Genomic DNA, 23,342 nt, shown 5'->3' on the forward strand with positions numbered 1-23,342 from the left:
TGGTATCTACAGTCCTATAGCAAGGGAGTCGATGGGGCGAGTGGGGCTTTCCTGGTTCATGAACAGACTTGCTGGCGTCTACAAGCATAAAGCCGGGTGGTCAAGAGGGCGAGTGGAGCATTGCTGGTTCATGAACAGACTTGCTGAAGTTTGCATGCATAAAGCTGGGTAGTCAATGGGGCAAGTGGAGCATTGCTGGTTCATGCGCAGACTTCTTGAAGTCTAGAAGCATAAAGCTGGGTAGTCACGAGAGCGAGTGGGGCATTGCTGGTTCATTAACAGACTTGCTGGAGTCTACAAGCATAAAGCCGAGTAGTCGATAGGGCGAGTAGAGCATTGCTGGTTCATGAACAGACTTGCTGGAGCCCTCAAGCGTAAAGCCGGGTAGTCGATAGGGCGAGTGGAGCATTGCTTGTTCATTACCAGGCATGCTTAAGCCTTCAAGCGTAAAGCCTGGTGGTCAAGAGGGCAAGCGGGGTGTTACTGGTCGATAACAGCCTTCTTGCAGGTTAGAAGCATAAAGCCAGGACTTGCTGGAGTCTGCAAGCATAAAGCTAGGTAGTCGATAGGGCGAGTGGAGCATTGCTGGTTCATGCACAGACTTCTTGAAGTCTAGAAGCATAAACCCCGGTGATGAAGGTGGTCAGTGGAGCATTGCTGGTTCGTGAACAGGCTCCCTGGAGTCTGCAAGCACAAACCTGGGTGGTTGATGGGGCGAGTGGGGGGTTACTGGTTCATGAACAGACTTCCTGGAGTCAGACCCAGGTGTCGTGGGAGAAGGTGGCCCAACTCAGGAGCATGGTGCTCTGAGAGGCTGAAGAAGACGCTGGTACATTGAAGACTTCTCTCCCAGTCGTAGCTTCTCTGCACACAGTCTTGCTGGACTCTCGCCAGGTAAGGCTCCCCCCCCCTTGCACCGGGGCTTGGACTGGGATTCGGTCAGGCAGGTGGCCTGCATTAGAGAGGACATTTGTGTGCAGCATCCCTCATCAGGGACCTCTTGGCCTCTTTCACGGTGCAATATAAGCAAAGCGGACACCGTTCCCAGGGGTTTGCTCTGCTCTTGAAGACTCCTCTCAGTGCTGACTTGCGCTTTTGCACTTGCGAGCCCCGGCACCGTTTGATAAAATGCAGCTCTAAGCACAAACAAAGCAACAACATCTCTGGTCATAGAACTGCAATCCACACCCCGCCCCTTCTTTTCATCTAGTAAAACCCCTGCTCTGAGATGCCATAGTGCACGGCCCCCAAGATGTCCTGCTCAGATGTGGGCGGCTCCGCCTCGGGGTGCCCAGGTCAGAGTTGTGTTCCACTTTTGCCCACAGAGGTCTCCAGAAAGATTTACTAGTTTTGCACCATTCAGGACTAATTTAAGTCTTGGAGAGAAAAAAACATTCCCCTGTCTCTAACCAAGGTTTTGGGGGCACCAAGATTTTCAGGTTAGTGAAAGGGAAGTGCCCGCCAGCTGCTCACAGCTCTGCCCCTATGTCAAGTACAGAATCTGGTGGCAAGCTTTGGAGGAGTGCCAGCGTGGTCCTGATGGGGCGTGAGACTGGGCACCATCCTTTCCGCTGTCATTCTGCGTCTCCATGGGACATCCAGAGAACACCGACCCCTCGCCCTCTTCAGACACCTGTGAACAAGCGAAACATGGTTCCTGGGGGATGGTGAGATGTCTTAGTCCTGCACCAGGATCTGCCACCAAGAGCATGTGTACAGCCTCCCACTGAAGGTGGTGGGGCATGATTGCAAGGAGGGGGCAAGAGGTGCATCTGAATCCTGGCAGCATCTGATCTGCAAAATCTGTTTACTGAAAGCATGAAGTCAGAATCTGAAGGACATTTGAAGATGATTGGAAACTGAAATGTTGTGTATTCATTGGTGTATTTATAAAGCACAAACAGGCACCAGGGCACTGCACATAACAGGATAGGTGACCGCTGGGAGTACACAGAGCAAGGCTGGCACTCTCACAATATGATGGGCAAAAGTAAGCGCTTGGAAAATAGAAAGAGGACTAGGAGGCTAGCATCACAAACTGTGGGAGCGGAGAGGGAGTCTAGCATGATTGGAAGATTGAATATGGGAGGGTTTAGAGACCTTTCCTCAGTGGCACCAATGAAGGAGCAAGGAACAAATGTACTAATTTGCATATTGTTTTGGGAGTGTCCCTCATCGCCTTTGTCCCTTAGACATAGGTGAGTCGGTGGTGCCCGTGGGCTGCTGACAATATGTCTCTCCTTGAAAGCTCATGACCTGGAAATTATAATCACTCCAGCTATTCACATTGCTCGTGTCCACCTCATCCAGGTGATCTTACATAGCCGTGTCTGCAGCCGACAGCCTAACTGCTGGCACAGTTAACCATCCGGTAATGTTAAGCGTATGTGCTGGCTGGCTTACCTGGTACACTTATGCATGGGCTGAAGGCAATAATGAATTTGTAAATAAAAACGTGCTGTGCCCAAAGCCTTCCTTAAACATGTGGCTGCAGAGATTAAATGTGGGAACACGGAATACCGAGGCAGCGTAATCCTGAAGCTATCTCGGGCCTCTATAATCCATTCACAGCCACTCCCTGCCCCTTCAGCTCACTCTTGCAGCTTTCTGCTTTCTCCCTTTGTGACGCTTTTTCGTTTTTCCCTTCCTCCGTCTTTCCCAAATGTGTCTTTTGCTCGTAGCAAATGCTTGAGGCAGAAGAATAAGCCCCGGTCCTCCAAAATATGTGGCAGTGCTCAGCACAACTTAAGCACTGGCTGAAGAAAGGAATGACTGAAGATCCCATGTCCATGTGTCACAGGAAGGAAGGGATTGATATAGCCAGAGGTTGTCCAGAGATTATTGTTGTATATTCAGCTTGCTGCCTGGGGTGCAGGCTGTGACATAATGAAACCATAGGATGAAGGTATTAAATCCAAGCCAACACTGGGGCAAACGTCCCATGCCATCCTAGCAAGCGGATGTGATGGGTTGGCAGGTGGGTGCAGCCGGTGAGTAGCTTCATCATGGCTGGTGCAACTCTTTAATGCTGCTAGTGTTATGTGCTCCCTCGTTGGTGTGAAAGTGAGCTATTTCCCTTTCACGACGGTCTGGGCATCTGTCAGTAAGTTTCGAAGGTCCTTATCCAATCTTGATTCTATATAAACAAACATTTCTTGCTGTTTCATCTAGGCCCTTGTGAACTGTGCCTCAGGGTAGCAACCTTGCCTGCAGTGTAGCCTGCCATGGGACGGCCTAGGGGGTTCCTGCTTTGACCTGACTGTAGAGCAGATTCCCATCAAGCCATCCATCCTGTGCAGGGATGAGCAGTGCATCTCGGGTGAAGCCTAGCCCCTGGCCTGCTTCCGTGTTTCTTGTTGTGAGTTTCATGGGAGCAGTCACTTGGTAGTTGTTGCTCGTGGAACTGTTATTTCTGGGGGTTTCTAGCCATGCCTAGGCTTGCAGTAACGTAGGGGTGTCTAGGAAACCTTTTGAGCGTGGGATCCAAACTATGGGTACAAAGCAGTAATTGATTCCTCGGTGAGCCATGGCTAAGTCATTATTCTTGGTACGGCAGCCGGCATTTGGACTTCATTCCTGTTCTGGGGTTAATTTCTTTAATTCTGTTTTATATTCACCCTTCCTGGAGCAACTAAACTGCTATACTCTGCAGTGTTACCATAATCCATCCCACCAACACTGGGAGTGTCGTCATACTTGAATGAAGTTCATAAAGACAGTGGGGGATTTTAAAACAATTCTTCACCCAGCTGTTTTTGAATGTGATCAGTGCTCATTACTACGCAGGAAAAATTCACTAGAAATAATTAGGTAACACTTGACAATTCTTGTATTTGATTAGTGTTCCTCATTAGTCAAAAAATGTGTATAGTTCGTATAATAAACCAGCCTACCACTAAATGAGACCCTATCAGCCTCCTATATGTGTTGAACTCTATAGAGTTCACTGGTTTGGACTGGTGATGGCTGTTTGGGATGTGGAAATAGCCCGTATGTTGGAAGCCCCTCATACAGAGCGCCAATGCGTTTCAACCTCCTCAGTTGTAAGAATTAACCATGGAGGTCTTCATCAGGAGTTGAGGGTACTCGCAGGTAGATGGCACCTACCCTCTGTTTTTACCGGGTAGATGCCCTTTACCCTGCCAAGAGTGTGGCCCCACAGAAGTATGCTACGCTTGTCCCGGTGTAATTTTCAAACACTGGGCACATTCAGCGCCTGCAGGTTGCTTTCCTTCAGAGCAGCACCGTACAGGCAGCAAGGGACTTACCAGAATCCACCCGGGCCCAGGACAAAGGCCGAAATTAAGGGGCTATCAGGCCTCCTTTTGTTGCAGTATCCTGGCTGGGAGCTATCTGGAGACTCACCTAAATGCAATGGAGGGGAAATAGAGGGGCACAGCTTGTGATCACCTTCACAAGTACTTAAGAGAGGCGGCTTTTCACTTTGTTCAGTCCCTGCATATAAGAGATATGAGTGCACTGTAAGAATGTCAGATGTGTTTGTCTGTACTAGTGTTTACACAATTAGAAATTTAAATACCACTATTTTGTTTATTTCCTTTATAGCACTACTCAACCCAATGCAGGGAGTCAGAGCGCTTTACATCAAACATACATATTATACATTAACAATAAAGTAAACGTGTGTAGCTCAATGTTCAGGATATCTTACATAAGACAGTAAGGGTTACAAGGTGTTGGAGTCACATATCGTCCAGCATTGCTCACTGTGCTGTATTAGGATTACAAATTGTGAACTGCAAGTAACAAAAGAATCTCTGCATTAAAAGCAGTAACCCACTTACCTAGTCACATAAAATACAAATCTGTTACCTGCATGTTACTTGCTGTGATTTTGCAGTGCTTAATTTGTGAATAAAAACGTGCCGTGCCCAAAGCTCTCATCTGAAACATGCGGCCGCTGCAATTAAACATGCAAGCCTGGAATACTGAGGCAACGTAATCCTGAAGCCACCTCGGGCCTCCTTAGTCCATTTACAGCCTCTCCCTGCCCCTTCAGCTCACTCTTGCAGCTTTCTGCTTTCTCTCTTTGTGGCGCGTTTTTGGTTTTTCTCTTCCTCCATCTTTCCCCATTGCTTGCAGTGAATGCTTGAGGCAGAAGAATAAATGCTGCTGCCCTGCACCGGAAACCACCAGCTCAAATTAAGCACTGTTTGCTGGAGACACATTAACCCTATATGCTACTTTGATTCAAAACTGGGACTAGAAAAAACACAGATCTCTCCAGCAAATATATTAACATCCAGAGTTATTTTACCATTTCTAGTCTTCCCTGAGATTTACTTGCCACACAAAGACATGTGAAATAGGTACCTTAATCCCATAAGATATTTTAAAATGCAGACTTTGTAACCAATTAAGCAAAATTGATTTACTGCCAGATTTCCTGTTGTTGCCAATTTGTTTGTGACAGAGTTTTAAAATGTAAATGTTGAGGCTCACATTTTGCATAGGGGGTTGTCACTTTTTTGGCCCAACTCCTTCGCAAAGTCGAATTTGTTAAATATTGTAATGCGCTCAGATTTACTCATGACAGACCTGCTAAACATATGTGTGAGGTCTTAAGATCTGATGTCACTGATTGTGATGGCAGGTCCTGTGCGGTCATGAGTTGTAATGCCACATGTGATGTCACATGCGGTGATGTCACGCTCCATGATGTCACTTGCACACTACCTAACTTCTATTTATAGGACTTGTGCCCCGGTCAGGCCTAGGGACGTTCATGTTTCAGGTCAGTTGCAATGCAATGGGTCTTTCTTTTGTTTGAGTTAGAGCTATTAGCGTTGTAAATTCCTAAATGGACTACTGCCAGAAAAATTTAAAATTAAAAGTAAAGCAGTTGACATGAGAAAGACAATTCAGAGCACCACAGCCGTCATAAGCGCGAAGCAGAGATACAAAAGGAAAAAATAATTTTGCTTGCAGTTATCCATGTAACAGGGTCGATGTCCAAAGCGGTAACAAAACTGCCCCAAGGAGGGACAAACGTAAAGCATTTACCAATGACAACAAAGGATTTTTATGCCTATGAACGACTGATAGTGATGGGCGTGCGGTCGGCGTGGTTAAAAGCCCACAGATAGATTACAACACGTCAGCGTGCTTGCGCGCTCAACCTAATAATTGTATTTCTTTTTGTAGATGGTACACAGAATCCAAATGATGTCCTCTTTTCCAGGTTTCGTCTCCTGCTACATTCCCACCTGTTACATCCCCAGAGCTGGGCATTGGCTAGCTTTGCTGCATGGGCGTGAGATAGCATTCTTGGAAGTCAGTTCTTGGAGGTCTAGGGCAGCTGCTGGTTACTGAGAGGCGTCAGAGCTAGAAGTCCATAACTCCTGACATTGTTGTTGCTTTACTCGTTGGTCCATGGTGCAGTTGCGTTTGCATGATTGGTCTCCTTCATGCCCAGTGCACGGTGAGTGCTGGAGGCGACTTGCCTTGCTTGGTTGAGTTGCACTTGTGAGTAGCGTTTCTTATACTGGGAAGGTGAGCTCGAAGCTCCTGGGGCAGAGGGTGAGGAGTTGCAGGCATATTCCTGGTTTGTGGGATGAGCTCTCCGGATCAAGTCGAGACTTGTGTTTGTGCAGGTCCCTGGTTCTCATTCTCCCGCTGCCGCTTCTGTCATTGTACCTCCTTCCATCCTTAAGCAGCACTTTGAACTGGCCTCAGTATTGGTGGAGCACCATATGAACAATCAGCATGAGATTATGGGACCAGCAGCACCAGCATGTTGGAAAAGCAGTGAAAATGATATTCTTCACATAAGGTCTGCAGCACTTGACAAGGTGACAACTCAAGATTCAGCCTGGTGTAACCCTTCAAAGCCTAGGGAACCAAGATCTGAGGTTCTCTTCCTGTAAAGTTTAGAGCAGAAGATGCTCACTAGAGGTTGGAACACCTATTGAGGAGAGATGTATCCTGTGCAAGTCAGTGGGGCACCTAGGAGCTACGCTTAAGCATCTAGATACCTCACTTGTTTGGTTCTATAGGGAGCCTAAAGGTATTTGAAAATAACCCTGTGTACGTCTGCACCTGAGGGGGGGGGGGCGTTTCGGAAACTGGAGGAGTTGAAACATTTGTCTGAGCTTAAATGCAGGTTATGTAAATTATCGCCTAAGATATCAAACTGTGTGAGATATCACAATCTTTAATTTCTAAATAACTAAATGGGACACTGCAGCATTTTGTCCTGTTGAGGGGCTTCAGGGGAGATTCACTGTCGTAGCAGCGCCCCAATATGTATCTTTGCACCTGCCCTTTACCTGGGGGTAGGCATTTTTTACTTCTCTCTCGCCTCCATCTCGCTTGGGTTGTGCGATACTCCATTGCCATATCATCAAGTGCCCAGTTGTGAAGTATTTTTCCTATGCGCTGAAAGATCATTGGTCATTGTGTATGCCAGTAGTGATAGTTTTAATCGGAGTGTCCACCTGGATACAGAGTTGTTGTGAGGTGCCAACTTCGAAGATCAGAACAATTTTTAATGATGAGTTGAGGGAAACGCAACATTTTTTAAAACTCCTTACCGCACGGTGTAGGGTCGATGTATTGTTCCGGGGAAAGAGAAAATTATTTGGTGCTCCAGGATTGCGCTGCTCAACCAGAGCAGAATGTAGGACCTTGTATATTTCGCCGTTGAGCTTTGGAGCAGACTTCTGTTGGCGTCCAAGGCTTCTTCATTTCCAAATTAACAAAAGGCATTTCACTCAACCTGATTGGCTGGCTTGTAGACAATCAGATTAGACAGAATGTTCCAGACAGGCTCATTGGGCGCGAGTCATACAGTGAGATTGCAGAGAAGGGCCGGCGTCCCTTTGGAATGGGTACATAAGTTTCATTAGGGACGAGTTCTGTCTGCTGCTAAAATGTTGTGGTGTGGGGGGTGAGGGTGTGCATGGATAGGCCATTTGGCCATGCTTCCATCTCAAATGAGTCCTAAAATATAGAAACTTGTTAATTTTTGGAAAACGAATGAAGCCAGAATAACAGTTTCATCATGATGCTGGGGCCACAGAAACTGGAAATGGACCAGTCCAAACTGCTAAGCATTCCACTCCGAATGTATGGAAAAAAGAGAATGCCAATGGTACATGTTTAGTCCCATTTTTTTTTTTTATTCCTGAAACTTAACGTGTAGATATGATTGAGTAACACCTTAGGCATGGTAAATGAAACCGATTTGGGTTAAAATCAAAGGATTTAGAGTCCAAACCACAGTGGCCCATAGAAGAATGCTGCAAATTAGCCTTTTGTCCTCAGAGACAAAGAGCAATAATTCAAGAAAGTTCTCACAAAATCTACACCCCGCGCCACATTAATTATTTCGTATTTTTAAATTTCACATTTTCAAATTAATTTAAATAAATTGTTTTTTAAATAATGTTTTTATTTACTTTTTATTGTCTTTTTTCTCCCTTCTGTTTTTTCTCATCTTTCCCGTATATTTTCCAAATGTTTCTTGTGTTGTATCTTTAAAAAAATATATATATATATATTTTTTACCTCAATATTTGTCTTCAGTGTTTTGTATATATGAAGGAATTCTGGTCTTTTGCTTGCATAATTTGCTTTCAGACACTTGTCGTTAGGAAGGTGGGTTAAACCTGATGTTGCCAGCTCGGGGTCTCGGCACCACTTCGCTGGTTAGTGCCAGCCAGAGCTGGCATCAAAGCGTCTCAGAAGCTGGAAGTTTGACGTTCAAGGGCCACCTCGCTGAACTGGGCCGGCCCACTTCCAGTAGGGTGAAAGGGAAACTGTGTGAAGCTGAGACAGGCCGATTCACACCGGTCTCTCTCCGGATACACTTTAAACAGAGGGCGTGACAAAAGCGGAGTCGCTCCGCGCCCCCCGGTTTAGACTTCAATATGGCTGCCTTTCATGTCTGAGTGAGAATCCTGCAGAGTCCATGTACTAAAGACAGCTCTGCTGATGAGCACATTTCACACTGCAGACTCCACATTTTGAGGCAGGTTAATTAGTGCAATTTTTAATTTTCCAGGGGCTCCGGACAGGGTCACAGTTGTTTAAATAAATTTGTCAAATGCAGAAACTGATCCTGATTTCTGTTGAGTGATGAGTTTTTTTTTAACCTGTCTTAACAAATGCCTCAACTGGATGATGGATACCAAACCAATAATGTCATAATTCTGATGCAGAAAAAGAGAAAATGTATGGCAGCACAATTCAGTAACTTTTGCAACAATTGTCCTTCAACATAAGAAATATATTACAAGATAAACATACATCAATATTAAGTTGAAAGAGTTTGTTTTCAGACAATGTGATCTAGACGATTTTATTACATTGTTCTTGATCCAGAGCTTTGGTGTGGACCCTCCTGCCTCTGCTTCACTTGGCCAAGGCTGTGTTCTACCATTTAATATTGTGAGGCTTTGAATCTCTGTCATTATCAAGAATACATTTACAGAGACATTGTTTTGGAGGAGCTACTACAGTGAAAAAAAGTTGTACAATAACAACTACAAAAATAACTTAACTGTTAATCAACAGAGAAAAAAGTTGGTACAGAAACATATATTTACAAAGAAAGTACTAAAGGGAAAAGTTAATTAAACATTTTTTAATAATCATTAGAACGATCCTTAAAGTGAAACTACTACCGCCAATTACTTTACAATTACAATTGAAATGTCTTACTTTCTCTGTGTCCGGAACGTGTACATTACATCTCCCCCTAACCACAACCCTAGCCCAGTAACTGATGCGTAATCTAGTTCTCAAGAGACCGCAGACATTTACCGTAATCCTTATTCCTAATTCTAGTCCTAAACCTGTCCCGATTCCAACCTTACTGTAAACTAATGTCAAACTAGTTACTTTCTTTAACTGGTTTTAGGTTTTGCTGCAACAACCTAACCATTATGTTTTTTTCTTTGTAAATACTTTGCTCTGGGGTGGTTTCTTTGTAAGCATGCTTCCCTGGAATTAATTTTTGCTGTAGTGATCTTTGTGTGAATTTATTCCATTATTCAGTTTTCCCTCCCATAACATAAGCTTCTGTTTTTTCATTTTTTGTGATGTTATCTTATGTTTCGTTATCTTATATCTGTAAATACCCTTTCATTTTTTCATTCTCATATTTTGTGTTGCTTAAGTTCTAACACGTAATGTGCAAATTTGATATTTTAGGTTATATTACACTGCTGAGCTGTGTCACGCTGTGGCACTCCATGTTGATGTGGTTGATGCTGTGGTGTTTTCTGTTACTTTCTTGATTGTGATCTAATGTCTTGGCTTGGTAACTAGGCTGACCTAGCTACTGACCAATCTTTATCCAGTCTCCTGAAGACAAGTCCAGGATCCTAGCTATGACTTGCCCACAAGGGCCTGATTATTGTTGTATTTCACTTGCAGAAGCTGTGCAGAAGGTCCATTTTTCTTTCTTGCAGTAGGGCCCATCACCGCTAGACAACCCCTGCTGCTCTCCAACTTGTGGCTCGAATGGAGGACCATAAAATCTCACAAGATCTGGAATGTGTTCAGATGGCACATAGTTTGTGCAACAAGTAGACCAAACTGTCTCCTTGTGGTCGCCACACTAGTCATTCACATCTTTACTTCTCACTTTAACATCTGTGTCTTCATTGGGGACACCATTAGTAGACTAGGTCATTCTCTTCTCCCTTCCTCAGTCCTTATGCAAATTTCTATAGCTCCATCCGCAATCCCACAGGGACTCTGTTCAAGGCATATTGAAGTTCCAAATTACACTAAGAGCTGTAAACTACCTTCTGACTCATCTCTACAGGGTGATGTCCTCCCCTGATGTATGTCTCGGGTTACTGCACATCACTCCAACGCCTGCTCGCGTCTGTTTCGCTCTTAACAGAACTCTATAAATTGATAAAGAAAATATTGGTCCAGTTGCCAGTTGTATCCCCCAGTAGAGTAGTTTATTTTCCATAGCAGACCCAAGAGGGTTGTTCATAAAGGAAGCGGGGGGAGAAAATAGATGTCTCACTGCAAATCAAAATACGTATGAGACGGGTGAAAGTGAGGTAGTGTGAGAGCTGTGCAGAGGACATGTAAGAGAAGGGTGTGTGAAAAATGCAGAGGCCGCTTGTAATAGGATGCAGATGAGAGACTGGGGAATTATGAAATGTTTGTGGGTGAGACTAGAAGGTAGATCACACTTGGATTCTCTGATCAAGTTAAGATACTTTTGTTCTAAAAATTCAGTTTTTCTTAAGAACGCATTCTACATTATTTTCATTTTTTTTGTAAATACATTTTCAGGTTTTTGTGTCCCTGCCACCTTCCCAAAGCAAGGTGAGTAGGCGGTCAGTGATGCTGGGAGGAATGTTTGAGTTGTTTGAAGAATTTTGTGTTATTTTGAAGGTTGGATGATCTCTTGGAGAGGAAGGCATGTTCTACAGTTTTTCTGGGTGTCAGTACAAAGAATGGTCTGAAATCTAAGTTGGTGATTCTGTTGAGAGGAAACTTGTCTCATAAAGGCTAAACTGGTTGTAGGGGGGTAAAGGTTAAGATAAAACATGTATGTACCTCTAGCTGAAAGTCATGATTCTGTGATCAAATCCAACATATTTGTTAATCGGAAGCACAGCTATCTTGGGCAAGCGTCATGGGTCCAACTCTTGTTCAAGAACTAAGACTATAGCTTCTTGCAAGGATTGGCAAGAGTTGCACAATGTCCTTGCGTATCTCTGATGGGGAAAAGCACCTAGGAGAGTGGAATTCACACTAACCTCAAAGCCCTAATGCACTCTTTGGTCTATGGTGATGCTGCTGAGGTTTGTATCAGCCATAAACTCCCAGTAGCTCTACTGGCAATAGACTGCTAGAGTCCCCTCTTTGAGCAATGGATGAGTCCATCTATAGACTAAGGGAGGACTAATTGAGTCGTTGTCCAATTAACTGGTCCCTGTTTTGACCCACTTGGAAGGGATGAAATCGGAAACATTTGAGAAACCATGGTAGAACAGGCAGCTGCTGGGCATGGTGCCACAGACACAACTGAGATATTTCAGTATTGTAAATATAGTTGTGTAATTTAAGTTGGGTGTCTGCGGGGGCCCCGCCGTAGTCTAAGTAGTGATGACCAGAAGGCATCACCTTTTATGATTGTACATGAATAGTATAGTTGTATGCATTCTAAATTATTTGTTGGAAAATGATATATTCCCATAGAAAATAGTTATAAATTACTTCACATGAAGCAGATAAGTTTAATTTTATTATAGAAATACCATCATAGGGTTGGGCTACTAATGAGTGAAACGGGTGAGGGTAATTGATTTTCCCAGGTGTTGTGTGACTAGTATGCACTTTAAGCAGGTATTTTAATGTTTGCATTGTTGGTAGCTTTTTGAAAACGAACATGTGGTAGGAAAAAAATTGTTTTCACGGAGATGAGGATGGCCATGCACTGAGTTTCCTCTAAATTCTGATTGTTAATGTCTATCTTAAAATATTTTTATTTAATACTAAATGATAAATAGTGGTTTGCTTTACAGTATACATTCTACAATTTAACAATAAGTAATTGAAACACTATATACATTCTACAGCCCCAAAATAAGTATTAGAAACATGGGATTCTAGTTAGTTAAACATTATTTTATGTTTAGGTAGTAAATGTTTTAGTTGAGTCTAAGTGCTCAAGAAAATGTCCTGCAAATTATATTAGAGCAAATGATTTTAATATTTTTTTTGTTCATTTCAAACAAGCTGCCCTGAGCTGCAAAAGTTACTGATCTGGACCAGCTAGATGTGACCACTGGACTCTTTCCAACTCCATTTTCTTTGACTCTCTGTGAAATGAGAACTAATCTGAGGGCTTGATCAATACACTGATCTTATTGCATTTTTTGCACCCATTGCAAAGTGCCATTGTTTTGTTTTTAAAAGGTAATTGTCCCTCCTCTTTTAATGATTCTGTATCCTTAAATCTGTTGCAAAAGGAGTGATGTTGTGCGTGACTTGTCCGCTGCAAAGCTTTCCTAATACTGGGTTCTTCACTTAACAAGAATTATCTGATCCAAAACAAATCCCCTTTTTTTTTATCAACGTGGTGGCTTCGAGACCAGATACTCACCTGCTGGTGAAAACGGTTCCTACTCTTGAAAAGCCACAGCTCCTTGCTCATGAAGTTGGGAGGCTGTACGCCCATGTGTGTCAGCCAAGCCGACAAGTTTGCACTGACCAGCCTACCATTAATTCTTCACAAACTTTTCTTGCTTGCTTTTGTGGTAAATTTTTGGATGGTTGTGACATTCCACACACTATGACACTGAGAAAGGCCCTCACTCTTACAAGGGCCACTGCAGGGTTCCGCCTCTTCAAACAAATCTTTCATGGCGCGGCCCTAATCTGCCAGCGTATGGGCGTAGTTCTACGGTTTAAAGAAGGCCCACTTCTGATTGGCTTTTACTCGGCTCTTTCTTCCACATATGTTATTCTAAAGCCGTACGAGTAAAGGCAAAATGGATAAATGCCTGTCTACCTCAGTAGTCTGCTTGAAAAACTCCTTGGCAAAATGATTTTGAAAAAAAAAAACACAGTTTCATTGGAAGGAAGCGGCTGTCCTGTGTGAAGATGTTTCCAGTCATCCGGCTCTGCCTCTCCCTTCCATCTAAGTTTGCACATCGGGCGCCATGAGCAGTGTACATAAATGTGCACACAGTGTGGGGATTACACTCAAGAGAATAGCATGCAATCAAAATTTTTTTTTTTTTAAAAGAGTCCTTCCACAGGGAAGAGTGATGTCATTGTCTGTGTGACAGCGTGTTCTGAATTTGGATCATTTGGCATCTGGTAGAAGTGTTGTCCATCAGTCAACCCAATTCTACTGCCAAAGTCCTGATATCGGCCACTTGGCTCATTTTGCTGTGGTATGATTCGTGGTATCATTTATCTCGCACTAATACAGACACCCCCGATGAGAGGCGTTAACCGTCTCTCTGCTCATGCATTCAAGCGGACAGTGGCTGCGCGTAAACCAACCACGCATCTGTTGGCTCCCAGCCTTGCAAAGGGTAATCTTCAAAGCACTACTAACCTTACACACAATTGTACCTTTGAATATTGTGCATAACAATATTATGCTATCATCATATCGGGGGCTAAAATATCTAGGGACAAAATATCAAATGTAAGTGCATATTGAGGAAGTATAGATTTACGAAACATAACTCCACACCTACGCACCTTGAAAATCTTAATATCTATAAATATGTGTGTGTATATGTGTATATATATATGTAAATATATATATAGATATAGGTACAATGTACCTTCGAATATTGTGCATAAGAATATTACGATATCATAATATCTGGGGCCAAAATATCTAGAGACAAAATATTGAAATGTAAGTGCATATTGAGGAAGTATAGATTTACGAAATGTAACTCCACACCTACGTACCTTGAAAATCTTTATATCTATAAATGTGTGTGTGTGTGTGTGTGTGTAATATATAGTCGTAGATGTAGGTACATAGCCCAAGGTACATCTAAGTGGAGTTAAGTATACAAAATCTACTGGCCTTTCAATATTTTGTCCATCAATATTCTGTCTACGACCGATATTGCCGTTCTTTGGAGCTGGGTGGCTCCATCTGGAAGTAGGGAAATAAAATCTAAACTAAGTTTCATAGTCACCGTCCCCATGTGACTGCATCTGCTGCAAGTAGTTCCTATCTCATGCGGTCATGTATCTTTGAATGTTGACACGCCCAGCCCAAGCAGTATGCGTTTCCCTTGGCTTGCCCGCTGATCCCCTGTGCTGCCATCATTATACCTCGAATGGGGGATCATTATCCACTGAGAACTGCAGTAAATTAGGGTGTTTGGGTAATTTAAATTAATTAGGATTCTGTATTTCTCTATATTAAACAAAAAAAAAATGATAATTTATATCCGAGCGCTATTAGAAAATCGGGAGCTATGTTATAATCAGAAGTTATCTTGCCACATTCTGATCGATTAACTTTCCGCTGTCGAGTTCCAGTCAATAAGTTGTCGGACCCGCATGTTTTTGGCACCAGTTGTGGGTGATGAGAAGGTTGTCATTTGTACGTCAGTGGTCGCGAGAGGTGCTGTGCACCATACATTCTAATATTGCATCCTGTACTGGTCACTGTGTACCTGCTCGATGAACTGATCCAGGGCATTGGTCCGGAAGAAATATAAGCCAATTCTACAGGGGCGGCTCCTTTGCTATGGCGTGGGATCGTCGCCCCTCTGGCTGTGCCAGAAGCAGAATAATAAAACAATAGCTTACTTTTGTTTTATTTTTCTGCTTCTGGCTCGGCCAGCAGTGCAGGGAGGGGCGGGGCTGGGCCTCGGGAGGTGGGAGGTGGGAGGAGGAGAGAGTGCACCTAAGTGCGCATGTGTGTTTGGCTGGCTGTCTGAGGCCAGTCAAACACACAAGCGCCCTTAGGTTTCTCCAACACAGCCGGGCTGGAGAAACTGCACAGACCCCAGGGCTGTGTCTGAGCGGCAGACCAATCCTGGCACTGCTTTCATGCTTGTTTTGCATGAAAGCAGCACCAGGATTGCTGGGGAGCCTGTGCTGGTGCCCCAGCAGAGAATGCTGGGACACCAGCAGAAGAGGCACGCAAGGCGGCAAGGACGGAGACAAGGTAAGTGCTTTTTTATTTTTACCTCGTCTCCATCCCAACACCCCCTCCCCTTGAGGTACGCGTCGGCCGCTGCTGCAGTTCTTCCGTCTTTTGCATCATGAGTGAAAGATCTCAAAAGTTGAATTATAGTTTTTCTTGGTCTCTGCTGCTCATGTAGGTTCTATTGGCAAGTCCCACCTAATGTGACTTGTGAAAATGAGCAACAAGAAAGTTTTTTTTAAAGTATGGATTGAAATGGCGATTCACTGAACTATCCATACCAATCAGCTGTGTTAAATTTATGGAAATTTGGTTCCCATCTATTGTCGCCTATTTGCACAGCATTTTGCACTCTTGTGCCATTTGTGGTTTATCACTGCTGTCAATACAAGAGAATTGTGAAGTTGTCATCCTGAGGGTTTAGACAATAGTGTACACAAGTCTTTTCCATTTCAGCTACTCAAGACATCCACATTAAGTAAATTTACATGAACTTAATCTTATTTGGAAATGATTTACGTACTCTGTGGTTATTCTGAAAACTTGGTGTGTAAATGGACCTGGCTAGACCAGAGCTGGCTTTTGGTGGTCAAGGCATCAACATGAATTAGGACCTTAGCCACCATCACTTTGATAAATTTGGATTAAACATGTGAGCAGGGGAGCGGGAAAGGTGGCTAGAAGCAACCTCTTGAATTTATTTGATTTTTCTTTTAAATACACTTATTAAATTCTCTAAATGTAAAACTGGAGCTGAAAGTGAAATTTTATAGTACATTGCATTGAGTTGAATGCTGTAATATTGCTAGGTATACAGGAAAAAAAACTTTATTTAGTAGACCTGAAGCAAAGCTGAACAGAAAACTTTCTCCTAAAAGTAAACAGAGCAAAGTGAAACAAAAAAGAATGTGTGAGAGCACTGATGGGAGATCGATTGCAGAAGTTGTTCTCAAACTTCTCTGGAAAGGAAAATGTAGTGCTTATGTTAATGTATGTCTGAAAATTGGTAGAGAACATTTCATACAGAAACGCTGCCATTATATTTTTGTTGACATAAGATGGTGGAATGAAATGACCTTTATACTGGTGGGGCTTGTGTAGGAGCCAGTCAGGACCTCTGGAATAATGCAGTAGAGGAGGGCCATACCATGTGGCAGAGTTGATGAAATTATGGGGCAAGAAAAGGCAAATTATGCGGTGTAATGCGGCACATTTTGTCACTTCATTACTTCATTATTTTGTAATTATTCCACCTGGTAACACTATCTAGGATTATTAGTGCCAATTTAGTACCCAAATGTAACAATAAGCTGCTGAAAGATGACCAGTCAACCTTTGTGAAAGGCCTTTTTGTGCATAGGAACACGAGATTCCACTTTTTTTTGTAATGTTAGATCCTTTTGAGCTAGAAACAATTTCTTATTGTTAAAATCTGCAGATTATGTGCAGCAGTTGATTGTTTATGCAGCAAATGTTGTGCATTCATGTTTGTGTGATAAACGCCACGCCCATAAAATTGCATAATTCCAGTGGCCCTGGCTGAGAATCACTGAATTTTGGTTACTGGCACGTCTGGGTGCAAAAGGTTGTCAAATTGAGGTGGATTTGTTGTTGGCCATACCCTTTTTCGGGCAGTTCAGCTTCCCCACTCACCCAACTAGTTCTGGTGTTTTCTTAGCCCACCATCTGCACACCGCCGTTTCCCCTTGGAACGTGTCCTTTGTTGAGGCCATTTGTTGCAGCCTGGCGCCCTCCTGTGGCTGGCTGTGGTGGTGCCTCAAGGCAGCTTCTAACATTGCCAGTGGTCTTATGCTGAAGCCAACAGTATAGTTATCTGGTTCTAATTTCTTGTGTCTTGTGCAGTGTTGTGTCTGAACTCGAAACTCCTCATATATGCCCAGGCTTGGTTTGCGCTCTAGAAAAAAGGGGGAGACAACAAGTTTATTTGCACTGCCTTACTTTAAATGCTGATTAAAACTACTCTGACCTACTTGTGTGTTAGTCTGAAGACACATCCAGGTGAAATCCTAGTTGGCCAGGTACAAGTGTTTTTTTTGCACCCAGGTGCAGTGCCTATGCTTTTGGACATTATATTAGCAATGACAGTAAAAAGGAGAGGCAGGGTGAATGCTAATTAAATTAATTCGAATTTTCCGACCTCCGAGCCACCAGATCCAAAGCAAACCATTTCATAACCGATCAACTGGGGTTTCTTCCCAGTTTGGTTTGGTTTTGAATCCAATATAGTGTTTTTTTCTCTCCAAATGTGACGCTTCTACTTTGTTAACTTGGGTTCAGATTTGATACCTTCCAGATTTTAAAACCCGAGTTGTTTTTTCCTTAGCTGCAAAGTGGAAAAGAATCTCCAACTTTCAGCCGGTTTCCAGTTTTTAAAATCTGCTCATGTCTTCTAGCCGATTCACAATGTGCTCTTGCAGGTAAAAAAAAAATGAAAGAAAGAAAAGAGCGAAGAGAAAATAAAAAAAGTTTCACTTGTTGCAGTCTACAGTTTCCGAATAAAAATGAACCACACAGCCTTGGCGTAATTGATTCTCGTGTAGACAGTGCCCCCCAGTGTTTCTTTTCATAAGCGCAGCCTTCTGTGAAGTATCAACCGGCGAGATGCAGGATGTCGGATGGGGAGCACCGCTGAGCCAAATAGTTATCCCCTTAGCTGGATAGAAAATGATTTTATTAATTGCATCATTTACCACCATTCCTTGCCCGTGAGCTGATTGGCTGGGAGCCTCCCAAGCGGGAGCCGGCGCAGTATTGCAAACCCTGGCCTGCCGTATGTCGCCCATTATTCCCAGACAGCGACTGCAAAGCTGCGCGCACATGATTATTAAATAAACACCATCCGTTGTGCCACTTTTCTGCTTCTGTTGGCCTGGGGTGGGGAGGGGGGCGGGAAGGTGCACCTGCAGGGATCCTCATCAAGCGAATTCCCTGCTTTGGCCCTAATTTTTTTATTGACAATGCATCAGCTGCAGTTCTCAAAGATCTATGGAGCGCATTGGTTTGCCACCTTATTATAGAGGCCCAGGTTCGGGTTTGCATGGTAACGGGGACACAGAAATACTCTGGACCATTTCTTACCAGAATTCCCTCCCACGAGCATGAAATTCCTAGTTTGGGTGAGCGGGATGAGGAATAACACATGGGACGAGGAAATACAAGTTTTCCTGTCTCTTACTAGCTATGAAGTCATTCTCATGCCAATGCAGAGGAACATAGTGTATTTCCCCTCGCTGCATTGCACGCTGTTACTCCAGGAGGTCCTCGTGAAATCACACCAGAGGGATCAACTGATTGAAGGTGCCGGCGGTGGACGAAAGAACCAGTGGGGCAGATAACTCCTCTTGCATGCCTTTGGTTTGTGGACTCTTCCCATTGTGTATTGCTTCTGCGCCTGCTCAGTGTTCATGCTAACTATTGCAAGTTGTTTTTCTGAAACTGATTTTCAAAGTTTGTGCTCACTAGTCGGTTATTTTTTGTATCTTTGATCATTTACCCATCTGTATAGCGCTCTGCAGAATGGCGGGGGTCTCCGAAGCACCGTTTCACAACTGCACCAACTAATGGCCTTCAGCAGGCCACAGCGAGGCCACAGTGACTGTCAGTTGCGGTTTGTGGGAAGGCCTTACCTTGCATAGAATCTCCTCTGTCCTGCTCCCTGTGTTGTCACTGCAACATATTTTGGGATATTTTGAGTATCTAGTGCAGAGGTCTTCAAACTTTTTCATGCCGGGACCCCCTTTTAAATTTTTTTAGGTGTAAGGACCCCCTTCTGATAAAAATTTCATCATCAACAACAATAATAAACGTCCCCATTTCCCACAGCAAATCATTTTTACTGTGAGGAAATAATATTAAACAGTGTTTAGCAAACCAAAGGTCAGTGAGTGTGGGGGCGTTGTCAAGGGTGTGACTAAAAACAAAGGTACTCATTTATGAGGATTTGGCATAGGACAGTCCCACAAGTGTTCTTGCTACACTGCCCCACGCCAATACAAAAGGGCAGGAATGCACCATATTTATGAAATACAGTGCATTTCTGTCCTTTCCCCCCGCGCTGGCGCACAATTGTTGCCTGGCGCCAATATAGGCAGGATTGTATTTGTGCCGGAAGTGGCACCTTCCGGCACAAAAACAATCCAGAGAGGCATTGTACCTCTTTCTATATGTGTGGCAGATAGCAACACGCATGGAAAGAGGAAAAAACAAGGAGAAATGAAAAAATTTTTCCTCAGTACGCCTGCTCTGGGGAGGCGTAAGGTTTTGGCACTGCTCCAGTTTACGTGATTTTGTAAATCTGGGGCAGTGTCAAAATCCATGCGTGTTGCATGGGAACACCCACCACTACTCCCATGGAACGCCTCTTCGACGCAAAGTTAGGCAATGCAGCTGTTTTGCCTTTCTCCATATCTACAACGCCATTCAAAGCCACTCAGGAAGGCTTTGCGTCAACTCATAGGTATGACTGAGAGGCTTGTGATGATGGAGCATAAAAAAAAAAGGTGATGCTCCAGCAGCGCAAGCCTCCATAAATAAACGCAAAATATTCTCAACGTTTTTTTTAGGTCTTTCACTGTCAGGTAGCTACATATAAAATAACAGCCAGCTTAAATGAAAAATACATTTAAAAAAGTTGTTACTCATTGTTAAATGCACTGTAGTGCATTATGAAACCTCTATTAGTTAATGCACTGCAGAGGTCTGCGTGTAACCAGAGAGCGACAGAACTAAATCTTGGTTAGTGCAATTGAGAAAAGTGACTTGTGTATTTTTAGTGCCATGAGGTCACAGTCTGTGACAGAAAGCACTGCGGATATGTGAGGCATTATTTTATATTTGCACTACACACAGTATAAGATAGGCCACTACAAAAAGGATAAAGATAAAACCCTTTACATTTGCAGATGAGCTCGTAGAGCACATTTGCATTTCATTCAGGAAGCAGACGCCCTGGGAAGGCCTCCTTAGCTGTCTGTGCAGCTTTCACAGCACAGGAGACTCAAAGTTCATCTGAGGCATTTTGAGGATTGCTGTGGGAATGTGGGACCCCCTTTCCAGGACTCCACGGCCCCCCTGGGGGTCGCGACCCCCAGATTGAAGACCTCTGATCTAGTGTTTCAAAGTTCTCTGGAATATTGGTTAATAGTTAACTTGCAAGAAGTGTCCAGTCAAGGGTTTTTATCCCTCAAGGCTGTGTTTTAATGGCTACTTTACAGACAGCCATTTCAAATTTTAATACACATCATCAGCTTTAAAAGACATCAGTGGATGACCATTTGTGAAAGTAAAAATTAACAAAGTTGAAATTGTTTGAGGCTGGGTGCTGGTAGAGTTTTTTAGTAAGGTGCTTGGCGTGAGTTTCCTTTGGTTTCATGGTTTAACATATTAACCATGTCTTTAGAAGGCGCTTCATTATGAAATGAAAGGAGTACAGGGCTCTTCTAAATATAGTGCTTTACAAATAATGCACTTGCCTGCTTCCCTGTGCTCTACCGTACGTGGACCGAAACGTGTCGATCAGTGGCTGTTCAGATCCTCTTCCTTGTGGCTTTCGAGATGATTACCACTGGTCCCATTAGCAGAGACTGCTTCAGTAGCAATGCCAGTTGCACAGCTAATCAGATTCTGCAGGCTCTTGCACAGCGGCCTCAGATTTAATGTTCTGCCTTCCAGTCTCTTAGGCCGGTGAGGTCTTCTCGTGGAAAAGTAGTCAGATGTGGAATGAGCGGAAGCTTCAATTGTAATTCCAGTGTTTCCACTACAGAATGTTTGCGGTGGCGTTTTGTCTCCTTGGGCCTTATTTCCTTGCCTTACAAAATGGGACATGCATACAAAGTGCTTTCCAGCCCTGTAGAAATAGTAATCCATAAACTTCAAAGTAGCATTTTCCAGCTCTAATGATGAATTTATATGCCATTGTTGCCTTTTCTGCTAAACATGCTATTTATTTTTCACCCACGCTCCTTGCATTTTGTCTGAATTTCTTTATAGACGTGTTCAGTGCAGGGTTTTATCCACCTGGAGCTTTGTTTCGAGTGACTACTATGCTTGTATTTAAGTTGCATTCAGGAATCTGTAGCGGATTTGTGCCTTTATTTTTTCCCTTGTGTCTGGAGTAATATACATGTATGGAAGAGGGTGACTAGATTTCCGACCAAAACATTGTAACACAGTTTGCACGTATAAAGGAAAAAAAGGTAACCCTTCTGCTAAAAGGTTGTGAACATATTGACGACATGTGGTTTCAGGCCTGGCAAAGCCATGAAGCAGTCAGTGGAAGATGGCTGATTGAATGTAGATCTTATGAATTTGTGAGTAAGCACAAAGCCCAGGGATCTCCAGTTGCCCCAGATCAGTTGTTGACAATTCTCCCAGGCCTGGCATGTTCCTTCCATTTTTGGTGCATGTAGAAATTAATTTCTCTTTACAAATGCAGAACCACAAGTACCAGCATGCACAGAGGGAGCCGAGCGGGTGTTACTCACACCTGAAAAGGACCAATTTGAGTTCACAGGTGACCTTTTCTGTGTCACGAGCATCATGCAGGACTAGGACGTCTAATTAGGAATCTAGTCAGTAATGTCACATCTCATGAGTTGTATCTTTTCACCTCACCCGTTGCTATTAATCGAAACACACTGAGGTGTTAGCTGGCCCCGAATGAACTTACTAGTGGTTGAATGGTCATGGCAGTGGATGTATCTGTACCCCATTGGCAGACCCGCTTGGGAATGGGTTGATGCACAGGGGCACATGAGCGTAAAGAGCTTGACCCCTGTGGCTGCCATACCGTAGATACACCATCTTCCAGTACAACCATCCAACCACATGCCAAAGAAATTCACACTGCCTTGCAACATTGTTAAGAACACGTGCACATGGCTGAAACTGAAGGGCCAATGCACCGCTGGCCAACTGAGCAACCACTCCCCTTTCCTAAAAAGTAACCGTTGCCTCTTTTATCTTGTTTCTCTTGAAGGGACCGCCAGGCTCTCAGCCATCACCTCACGCACAGCCTCCTCCACACAACCCCAACAACCCCATGATGGGCCCTCACAGTCAGGTAAGGACTTCCAACGTGGCAGCTTGAAAGCCCTTACAAGAGGCTGGTTTCCATGGGGATGTAGCGTACAGCCCCAGGGCCGCCTGCACGCGCGCAACAAGTTGTAGATTCATCAAAGTTGTTTCGAATGATTTGTGACTGTTCCTAAAGGATTCAAGCTTTTTTTTAACAAAACAAAAATGCTGTTGCTCACCACTTATATTTTTACATCAGATGAATTTCCCAATCAAAAACCCTGTAGTGCATTTTAAGTTTGGTTTATTTATCTCTCTAATGCTGTTCTCTATAATTGTTAATTTCAATGTTTTTTAAAGATAAAAATGTAGAGTCTGGTTTAGTTTCCTATTTAATAAACTGCCTCCAGGCTCCAAAACAGGAAGTGACATAGCAGGAGGAGGTGGAAGTGGAACCTATACATACTTTACAGTAGCCAACAAGTCACAGCACATGTTTCATTTACAGTTTGATAGGAGAAAGACAGTGCACGCTTTCACTGTGGACCTTGTGCTGTAATACCGGTGCGCACTGAACTTCCTCTCAACCGCTATGTCATTTCCTGTTTAAAATGTTACAGGCTGTCCACAAAGTAAACGAAAACATAAAAGAGGAAACTTCTTATAAAAAGTTAAA

At 43.5% G+C, this 23,342-nt stretch overlaps 1 protein-coding gene across 2 annotated transcripts in view; it reads left to right on the forward strand.

Moving 5' to 3' along the window:
* Nucleotides 1-23,342, forward strand: part of SSBP4 (single stranded DNA binding protein 4) — a 444,236-nt gene that overhangs the window by 353,136 nt on the left and 67,758 nt on the right. Inside the window, exon 6 of one of the 2 annotated variants that reach the window (XM_069215621.1) lies at nucleotides 22,629-22,712. The exons of the other annotated variant lie outside the window; for it this stretch is intronic. Coding sequence (XP_069071722.1) covers nucleotides 22,629-22,712 — 84 coding nt within the window. The remainder of the gene's footprint in view (nucleotides 1-22,628; nucleotides 22,713-23,342) is intronic. 2 annotated transcript variants of the gene reach the window in all.

This window comes from Pleurodeles waltl, chromosome 12, assembly GCF_031143425.1.
Source record: "Pleurodeles waltl isolate 20211129_DDA chromosome 12, aPleWal1.hap1.20221129, whole genome shotgun sequence".
NCBI classification, from domain to species: domain Eukaryota; kingdom Metazoa; phylum Chordata; class Amphibia; order Caudata; family Salamandridae; genus Pleurodeles; species Pleurodeles waltl.